General features: G+C 42.1%; 1 protein-coding gene across 7 annotated transcripts in view; it reads right to left on the bottom strand.

Moving 5' to 3' along the window:
• Positions 1-11,034, bottom strand: part of MCPH1 (microcephalin 1) — a 228,582-nt gene that overhangs the window by 163,614 nt on the left and 53,934 nt on the right. For all 7 annotated transcript variants that reach the window (XR_002090579.2, XM_019488425.2, XM_019488427.2 and 4 more), the window contains one exon: positions 2,310-2,387. Coding sequence is in view for 6 of the 7 variants with exons in the window: in XM_019488425.2 (XP_019343970.2) it covers positions 2,310-2,387 (78 nt within the window). In the remaining variant the exon portion in view is untranslated. The remainder of the gene's footprint in view (positions 1-2,309; positions 2,388-11,034) is intronic.

The following is an 11,034-nucleotide window of genomic DNA, read 5'->3' as shown; positions in this document are numbered from 1 at the left end:
ATCTACGAGCCACTGTCTGGTATTATCACTCAATGTGCAGACTCCATCTGCCATGTCTGGGCATTTGTAAAGATTGAAGTTCTCAATTTAAATGCTGTGCTGTTTGTTGGACACTGCATTCACACAGAGGGGTGTTCAAGATGTTCATCTTGTGAAGCATTGTTTTGAAGTGTCCCTATCCAGATCTCAGTTTATTCAGCCTGGCCCATGCTCCTCTGTCAAGATTGTGCCCAGTGGGGCATAAATGCTGTAGGAATAGGTCTGACCTTTCCCAGTGGTCAGCCCACTCCACTGCTGTCCATAGGTTTGGCTCAGCATCCCCGATCTCTTCCAGGAGCTTGTGGGTTTTTACGTGCAAATGGTTTACAACTTAAGCCTCTGTCTGTTCAGGTCTTCAGTTAACAGTTGATGGAGCAGGTGATTTTCATCATCTCTTGCTTCTATTTCCAGTAATGATACTAGGGTCTATCATCTTGTATCACTTGGTCTAATGCCCTAGAGTACAGGGAACATATCTGTGTGTGTGTGTAATTTGCGCAGCCTGTTAGAAGTCTCAGCATACTGCTAAGTACAGTGCTGAGCTTTTTAGTTTGACAACTTCCAGACCACAATATTCTGCAGAGGCGTATACCATTGTAAGCATGGTGGTTCTGAGCACTTTGAAGTTGGCACCCCATGTTGTGCTGGCAAACATCTTAAGGCAGCTAACTGCGCAGAGACTTTACTGCTGATCTTCTGAATGTGATGTGTATAGGTGAGGGAAAGGTCTAACGCGACTTCTAGGGGGGTTGGGGTATGCTCATGGGGAAGGATGTGGTTGTCTACTCTGATATATGCTCTTAGCTTGATGACTGTCCAGATGGAAGAGCGATGACACTGATTTATTGATGCTCATCTTTAAGTGCCACTTGTGGCGATAGCGATGAGTTTCATAACAGTACTCAGTACCTTTTCCAGTTCTGTTTTCCAATTCTGATATATTAACTACAGAATGAGCCAGAGCAACATCTCCTATCTAGGAGAGTAAAGCTCGACTGTTCTTCAACTTAATGTTGAAGGCTATACCTCACTTCAGCAATCAGTGCTGGAACACATCACCAGGGAAATGAAGCCACATACAATCCTTCTACAAGAAACACAGAGAGCAGCTATGGAAGAGGAAGCTCTCAGGCTACAGCTTTACAGATTCTATAGCCAGCAGAATCCATGGCCTTGCTACGTTTAACGGAAGCGACCGGTCATAGCCTACCAAAGGACATGACGCTTCCCAGAGTGCAAAAGAATGCAGCACTGTCCAGGTCAATAACGCAATCATCATCAATATATACAAGCCACCCTCTGCCATGTTGTCAAATCACATCCCTGCCTATTTATGACCAGATGACCTTATATGTAGGTGACTTCAATTGTCAGTATCAAGATTGGGGATACTCCATTAGTAGTGGCAAGACACCATTGCCTCCACCTGCAGACAATTTTTGTCTTTGGACAAGTGTAAATGATACAAACCTCATACATGACCTGAAGGAGCCATGTAACTTCCACTCTGGACATTGGAACATTTAGATGAACCCAGATCTAGCCTGGTGGAAGGACGACTTGAATAAAATACCAATATGAAAAGTACTTGACAAGTTTCCATCATCTCAGGGCAGATCCCCACTCATCAGCACTGACGGTATGATTTTTCAGCTCTCACCATCTGGATCATTCCCAAGATGTTTGGAAGGCAGATTGGCATAAATAACAAGGGCTCCTGAATTACTGCTTAACTTTTAAATGAATATTTTGAAGAAAATGATACAACTGGTAACCCATGTCTGATATACTTGTATTTGCTTCACTACAAAAAATATCTTGTTCTCATGAAACTGCTTATTTTTTAAGTCCAGCCAGAAGCAATATCACTATTCATTAAGCCAAGGCTACCCAGATTCATAAAGGCTGGGGTCCATGTGCTGCACAAGTTGTGGGCTGCATAACACCAGGACCGCCACGGCATGCAGCTCCTCCACTGTGTGAGCAGAATGAGCTCCCCATCACTGCTTCTACATGAGCAGTGTGAGTCTCCTCCTGGTGCTGGTGTAGGCTGTAAACTCACCAGGACTCCTGCTGTGCTGCACTGCCCCAGAGACCCCAGCCACAACTGCTGCAACAGCCAGAGCAACAGGGGCAGTGGTGGCCAGGTAGGAGTCAGAGCTGCGCACTTACCAGGATGTGGCCTGCAGGCCACCACTTGGACAACGGTGCATTAACTAATCAGTTTTTAGCAAACTAAGTTCACAAACATAAAGAGATATTTAACTTACGGGAGCTGCAGGGAAACTGGCTGAAAGTTCATATGGTTCCTCTGAGATCCAACATCCAAATTCCAAAGACCACAGCACCTTAAAAAAAAAAGCAGTAAGTAAACTTTTACAATTTTATAGAATTTTTTAGAGACTGTGAACCATAGCCACTTTGAGTACCTAACTAAAACTAATGATAAAGTTAGTATAGCGGATGCCTCATTGCTTCTATGCCAACAATATGTTTTCCTAAAGGTTAAAAAACAAGTATAAAATTTGCTTATTTTCAGAAGTGAGATAAATATTGCTATGCCCCAGTTATGACACCAGACAAGTTAAGAAATGATTGCTATTATTTCACGAGAGAAACAACTTGATGGGTTACAAAGAATTCTAGGGAACAAGATATCAGTTTTGTATACTCCCATGCCTCTAGTAATTTTTAAAAAAGTTTGTGCTTTGTTGTTATTGTATTTAATTTTTATTCTAATGGACTCTAAAGGCAGAATTCTGTTTTTCCTGATACATGACCTAAGCTTGCAATGATCTCTGAGCTGATCTCGTATGGTGAGCTTTAAACTAGGATCGTTGCAGGATGGGGATGCAGAGGTGCAGGAGGACACTTCAATGTCAAGCCAGGTGACGTGAGCAAGAACTACCCAGGTAAGTGACAAGGGCCCAGGCAAGCTTGGGAACAAGAGGGCAGCACGGTCACCCATAGTTGGTCTCAATTGCCTTTACACAAATACTAGAAGTATGGGGAATAAGCAGGAGGAACTCATCCTCCTGCTAGCTAGCAAAAACCCAGCCCTGGTTGGGCTTACAGAAACCTGGTGGGATTCTACCCATGACTGGGCAGTAGACAGAGGGCTATAGGTTGTATAGACGAGACAGAGTAGGGAAAAAAGTGTGGGGGGGTGTAGCGCTGTATGTTAAAGAGCAGTTCAAGTCCTCGATGATCAGGATGAGTTCAGAAACTGAAGCGCTTTGGGTTAGAATGCAAGGGGGTCATGGGGAAAGGGACTTGGTAGTGGGCATCTACTACAGACCACCTCACCAGGGGGTGGAGCTGGACCTAGAATTTCCAGGTCAGCTCATGGAGGCTGTAAGGACAAAGGATGTGGTTGTCATGGGTAACCTAAACTACCCAGACATCTGCTGGGAGGATGAGTCAGCCAGGTCTGAACGCTCACATAGGTTTTTAGCCTGCATACAAGACCTCCACCTAACCCAGGAGGTCCATAATCCCACCAGGGAAAAGCCTTGCTGGACTTCCTCTTTGCCACAGGCGATGACCTGGTGAGGATCTGCAGGTGCTTGACTGCCTAGGTGTTAGTGACCATCGTCTGCTGGAATTTACTATCCGGCGCAGGGTGGTGAAAGCAAGCAGTAAGACAAAAGTCTTTGACTTCAGGAGAGCCAACTTCAATGAGGTAAGGAGATTAGTAAGAGAGACATTGAGGACTTGGAGCCTCAGTGAGATGGGAGTCCAGGATGGGTGGTCGTTCCTTAAGGAGACAATCCTCCGAGCTCAGAGGGAGTCAGTCCCAATGCTAATCAAAGGGGGCAGGAGTGCTAAAAAGCCCCCTTGGCTCAGTAAAGGCATCCCAGAGGGCCTGAGCGCAAAAAAGGTTGTGTACAATCAGTGGAAACAGGGGGCAATCACCAAGGAAGATTACACCTCTGTTGCTTGTGATTGCAGGGAGGTGGTTAGGAAGGCCAAGGCAGAGATGGAACTAGGGCTGGCGACCAGAATTAAGGACAACAAAAAGTCCTTTTTCAAATACATGGGGAGTAAGAAGAAGGTACCAGGTAATATGGGGCCCCTACAGGACAGGCTTGGCAATCTGGTGACTGCAACAAAGGAAAAAGCTGATCTCTTCAATGAGTTCTTTACCTCCATATTTCTGAGCAGGGACAACTCCCCAACTAGGATTATGGACAAGGTCAGGGGACACAATGCCATCCCTAGGGTCAGGGATGATCTACTTAGGGAACTTTTGGAGGGGTTGGACAAGTTTCAATCAGCAGGTTCAGATGCTCTTCATCCGAGGGTACTGAAGGAATTGGCAGTGGTCATAGCAGGGCTGTACAAGCGCTCACAGTACGAGCAATTACTTTACAGTAAGGGCTGCCAGTCTCTAGCATAGACTCCCAAGGGAGGTGGTGTTCTCCCCTACCTTGGGTGTCTTCAGAAGGAGGTTGGATAGATATCTGGCTGGGGTGTTATGACCCCAGAACTCGTTCCTTCCCAAGGCACGGGTTCAGACTTGATGATCTGTTCAGGTCCCTTCCGACCCTAGAAACCATGAGTTACCTGAGAAAGAGTAGGACCAATTCTATTACTGTCTCTGGCTGTGTGACTGCTTCCATTACGGGAGCACGATGGCCTTCCAGAGACATAATTTAAAATATTATTAAAATGGAGCAGTGAGGTTCAGGGGCTGCCTGTAAGCCAGAGCAGGCACGGTGCAGTGGTAGGGGTGGGGAGGAGGGCATCTGTGTGGCATGCAGGCCAGGGATCCCATGAGGCGTTCAATCCCCAACTGCTGATAAGCAGCTCTGCCGTACTACTGCATTCCTCCTATCCTTCCAAGGTTGTAACTGGCTGCATTGGTATTCATCCAGAACTCCATTTCTCTCCTTCCCTCCACTTCATAATCAGTGAACTCCTTTGCACAGCTTGTTCAAAAAACCCCATACCTTTGTAACAGCCTGCTATGTCCTCATTCCCTATCTGACTGCAGCCCTCATCATGTCCCCCAGCACCTTGGATCCAAAAAACGTGGGTGTATGCATCCCAAATCAGTGAAGCAGACAGAGATTTTTTTAAAAGCAGGATACAGAACTTCGTTTAACTCATGTTTAGGAGAGAAGGAAAAGCAGAAAGTAAAAATACCCCCAGCTACAGGTCACCCATCCCATGTGGCATGGGTGCAAGCATTCTCCCCCCTAGCCCCAACTCACTCACTGTAAGGCACTGGAGATGGGGTGAACAGAAACGCCCACACAGCAGTCAAACTGTGGACACATTGTTAATACTGACAGTGAAGGTATGACAAGTATTATGGTTGCGGACAGGAAGAACGCTGTCTTTTGTTGGAAAAATGGTGGCAATTAAGGCAGTGTTGTTGCCGATCACTTTGTACACCGGAACTGTTTCCATTGTCATGGTGGCAGTTAGCAAAAGTACAAAGGGAAATATGCATGCTCTTTTGGAAAGTGAAAAGAGAAAGGCTAGCCAGAATGGAAATGTATAAAGCAACAGACACGGGGGGGGGGGGGGGGAGGGGGGGGGAGGAAGATGCCACCATTGATACAAACTGAATAAGTGCAGTGTGTAAAGCAACAACAGAGCGGGAAGGGAAAGTAGCACGCTATAGCCAATTTTTGGCAGGTACAATCTTGAGAAATTATAAGGAATGTATGGGGGCTCTTGGAAGAAGCCATGGACTTGGCAACCTCCCATTCATGACATAAGAACAGAAAATTTTATAAGGATATACAAAATACGATAGGAGGGGCTGGAGGTCCTGAAAGATTACAAGCGGCTGACAAAAACTGAGACAGTATAAACCAGGAGGGCATCAGTGGGTGACCTTAAAGAGGATAAATGAAAAAGGTGTGGAGGAAGGTGACTGATGAATGACAGAAAGGGGGAGCATGATGATCTACTGTGACTGATCATGTGAAATATCTTGCTGGTAAGGGAGGTACAACATAGATGGAGCTTGAAGATAACAGCAAAGCAAGGGAGAGGTGTGGAAATGACGAAATGGCAGGACATGCTTTTTGGGAGTGTACATATGCAAAGGTTGTGTGGGAAAGGGTATGTCTTTTTTTTTTTTTTCCAGTGTCACAAAACTAAGCCAGTCCCTAACATAAGAGATGGTATTGTAAGGGTTCATACCAAAAGGGTCTGAGGAAACAATATTAAGGGCAAGTTTTAAAACCAGCATATGGAAAGTAAGAAACCTCTGGGCTTTTAAGAGACTGACTTTCTCTGAAAGAGTGCCTGAAGCTGGGACTGCATGAACTGAAATATCAGGACAAGGAAGGGATCAGAGAAAAGAAGGTGGAGAAAAAGTGGAGGAAAAAGGAATGGACACACCAGTTTCACCAAACCAACAGACAGGACTGATGGGCAAGATGGAGAGTTTCAGGTAGTAACTGAAACTCTCCACTGAATAGTTTTGGGGTTTTTTTTGAGAGATTAATTGATATCCCTGTGATTCTGTATGAAGAAAGAGTTCTGTAAGGGTTTTTGTGGGAAGTTAATGTATGTTGTTTAAGGGTTAAATATATGTAGTTATGTTTTTGATATGTAGTTGTTTTGTGATATGAAGTTTAGATAAAACAAGGATGCTCAATATGTGAAGCTTTGTAAGTGTAGAGTGATAAGAGTGTTTTTAATAAAATTTGTAATAATAATAAAAAAGGTTCCTATCAGCATGTTTGCCCAATTTGGACCATGTGTTTTATAATCTTGCTCAGTGTTGGCTGCATTTAATCAACTTCATAGTTGGTTTCCACTGCTCAACACAAGCTGCTTTTGACAGCAGCTTAATAACAATATTTAGTGAAATTTCCTTGCATGCGATTATAAGACGAGGGATGTTTTTCCCCATTCCAATTGGGAGGAAAACTTTGTCCTGTATTCAAGTAAATACAGTATATATAACAACTGAAAAAAGCTGTAACATTACAAAATATAAAGCGTATATAAAGAATATAAAGAAAAATCTTTTTAAACATTAATCACATTTTCAAGTCTATTAGAAAAGTAACACCTCTCACAAGTATGACATCTCACCTAAGATTGTCTTTTGTCTACAATTACAGCAAAACCCTCCAGCTATTAATGACTTTATATTCCTATAGCTATATCTGAAATCTTCCAAGCCTAGTGAAAGAGAGATTTAGCATATGATTTTGCTTTGAGATTTTTGTGTTACAGAAATTATCCCCAAAACAAAAATCATAACTTAAGCATCCATTAGTTTACACACTTGCTTCATTGCTGTCAAGTTCTATTATAACATCATTAAGCAGTAATGCACAAAAGCCCAAGTGGCTAGGCTGATTAATGACATGTCTTATGTTCAGGCTGATTTATGAGGAAATAATGAGATCTTCCAACACACCTAAGAAGTGCTATAATGCAAAGTATGCAAACTTACTACAGCTGAATTTTGAAAACAAAGTAAATATTACTCTGTGTGAAGTAAGTTTGTTTTAGTTCCTACTGGAAAAAGCATTCCTATTACAGGAAAAATAACAACCCCAAAACATTGTTCCTACTGGCACTTTTACTGGTGAGCAGTGACTGAACATTATGGTCTAGTTCAATGGTGCTCAACCTCTGGCCTATGGAGCCGTGTTATTCAACCCATGGGAATCCCTGTGGGTCTGGAAATTTGGTAGCAAGGTAACAGTGCCTGCATTAACTGCCATTCTCCCGCTGCCAAATTTGCAGACCCATGGGGAACCCCACAGGTCAGACAACATGGCCAAACATACTAGATCACCAGTACATGGTGAGACAAGGCCAGTGTACAGGATCCAGCCCATGGACTGGTCCTGTGTCACTCATCCAGCCTGTAAAGCCGAAAGGTTGAGCTCTGCTGGTTTAGATTTTATTTTTAGTCCCCGAAAACTGGCTGAAACATTTTGTAGAACAATGTGGAAAAGTTATGTCTGCTAACACACACACACTATTTTCCCTACTATATACATAAAACCTGCATTAAAAAGTGGTATTTAAATTGCAAAGTGAAGTATTTTTAAAAAATATTTTATAGTTGCTTATGCAAACTTTTTGTTTTCCCCTTCTTACATGACCAGCCAGGATAGCAAAAAAAATCAGGGAATCCTGTAGGAAAACACACAACCTGTGATCATGTAATTAAAAACTAGATCATAGATGGGTAGAGAGCTACCCATCACATAGGTACAAGGGAGTAAAATTAAGATAAGTTAAACAAAAAAATCAATTTTCTGTGTTTGACTTCACTGCCTAATTTTTAATGCCTTTTGTCAATTGCCAGTTGTCAAAAGCTTGTGGCAAACAAGCGTCTCAAAAATGTCATGAGAATCTTCTAAAAGAAAAATCACCAGTAAAAGGATGAAATCCTCTTATTTTACCTACCACAGCAGAATGACCAACTCATTCATTTAAATTTCCAATTTGAAATGTTTTGCCACAGAGTGGTTATTTTAAGATTATTTAAAGGAAAGCATATTATGGATTCACTGTATTAGCAATAATGGCAAAGACAGACTCTGACTGAATTTCTCATGATGAATTTTTGGAACCGTTCATTGTAGTCACAGCAAACAAATGGACTTGCACACAAATGCACATGGTTTCAGCTGCCTCCTCTCTGATAAGAGTTTGGAGTGATAAATAATTTGGGTTAAAGGAAGGCAAAATGATGCCGATGACAAAACTAAAAGCAACACAAGAATATTCTTATCAAAATAGTAAGGACCTACTTCATTCACGATGTCATGGATTTAGCAAAAGCCATGAAATCAGGCATTGTCTGTGAAATCAAAAAAACCCCCAACGTAGTAAAAATAAAATGCTGGCTCCCCAGCGGTCCTCATGGCTGCTGTAGCCCAGCATCGCAGCCTGTCACAGGTGAGAGGGGGAACTGCAGGCACAAAGGGGAGCTGCAAAGATAGCAGCCACTCTCGTCCCCCCTCCTCTGGCCACTGATTGACTGAGAGAGCTACCCATCACATGGCCCTGCCCCTTTCTGCCAATCAGTGGCAAGGGGCAGGTCTTCATAATGGACAGCCCTCTGGGCCAATCAGCAGTGAGGTGCAGATCTACATGATGGATGGCCCTCTTGGCCAATCAGCAGCAAGGGCAGGGCCATTGGGGCCCCTCAGGCAATCAACAGCAAGGGGCGGGCTTGCCATGAAAAGGCCATGAAATCAGCTCTGCACGCTGCGAGGAGCCTGTGAAAATCCCTCTCGCTCACCGTGACTTGGGTAGATCCCTACAGATTTTAGAGGTCCCTTAACCAGACTTTTGAAATAAAAGATCTTGCAGTATTAGTAACAGTTAATACATTCACGTCTGTTAGAAACCATATGCTTATGGACCCATTTTACTGGAATCACCTTATGACCACCACTACGAGCAGACATTTACAAATCAAATTCTACACACTCCAAAATAGTAAGTGAACAGTTCAGAGACCATTATGGAGATTAAAATATTCACAAATAAAACATTAAACATCGTGATTTAGAATAAGCTAAACCCTGAGGTTGTTCCCTAGATTCCATTCATGTATATCATCTGCTAACTTCAGTGAGAATCTTGCTCATACTTCAACACACTGAAAAAAACTTAGTGAAGACAAATTCAAGACTTGTTCCAATAATACTTAAAGGAACAAATTAATCCTTGAATCATTTCCATTCACTTCACTGGCATTATACCAGGGATAAAATTGGCTCAGTCTGTGAAAGCACTGAGTTTAATACAGTCCTGTGTGAATTATTCCTAAACAGAAGATACTTTGGCATTGTTCCTGGTCAGTTCTGGTCTAGCAAAGAGCACATATGAAGACTCTCCACAGGATAGTACATGAAAGAAAGAGATCACACACAATGCATAAAACAAGAAGTGCAAGCGACGTTCAGCACTGAAACCGATACCTCATATATGCTGTTAAAATGAACTAAATTAAGAGATAAAGGAAAATATTTTCCCTTACATCGCCATTATAATAATCTCTATGGATCCCTAAAACAATTTTCAGATAGAAATACACAATTTTCATGTTGAATGCCTACTGCCTATGAATACATAGTTGCCTTTTAGTAAATCATATAAAAGTATTTTCAAAAAGTGGCGAGTCACATTTTTCAAATCTAAATTCATGTGCCTATGGAAATGGTGAACTTGATTTCAGTGGATATTAGGTATGCACCTAGTGGGGTTTTCAGAGGCACCCACTTCTTTAGGTTCCTATATATCTTTGCAACCGGTTATACAATTTTGCTGACAAATCAGGTATTATCTACTGTATTTTGGACTGAAAAAAGGAAATAAAACTATTTGTGTTGTTTACATTTTAAAGTAATACTAATAAAGAAAACAAGAAAATTATAGGGAAATCATAGTAAAAGAAAACATGCTACACATCTTCACAGTTCAAGCTGTGTAACTATTTGCATGCAAGGCTCATGAAGCATGTTTTCAAACTTTGTTCTCACCCTCGTTGTACCTCAGGCTACATATAAACTTTGAGATGCTGCTCTCCCAGGAGAAACCACATGTGTACAGACATTTATAATTTTTCTTCCAGCGCAAAAATGGCCTCACTTGGGAGCAACCTGAGAGAACTGGAACCCAGGAGAACCTGTCTCGGAAGACCAACTGTCTGCACAGGTACTCAGTCTTAAACTTTTACACTTATCTTTCTCCAAACGATACTTCAATAATAAGTACTCCAATGGAGTGTTATAATAATCACTGTATTCCATGTTTGTAAAAATGCACAACTACATAGTTCAGAACATAAATTTTAAATAGAATTACTGAAAAATATTTGTGGAAATATTCTGAATAGGAATGATATGTTCTAACTAGGACTGAACAAATCTGGTTTGTGCTAACCATTAACCTATCTAGAAATACTACTTATCAAATTGTGCGTTGTTAGACATCTTAGTGGTGGCTTTCATTTGTAAAAGAAAACAACTTTTGAGACATGTTGCAGTGCAG

Source organism: Alligator mississippiensis, chromosome 1 (assembly GCF_030867095.1).
Source record: "Alligator mississippiensis isolate rAllMis1 chromosome 1, rAllMis1, whole genome shotgun sequence".
Taxonomy (NCBI): domain Eukaryota; kingdom Metazoa; phylum Chordata; order Crocodylia; family Alligatoridae; genus Alligator; species Alligator mississippiensis.
The sequence above is the reverse complement of the archived record's forward strand: the minus strand, read 5'-3'. Positions and strand labels throughout refer to the sequence as shown.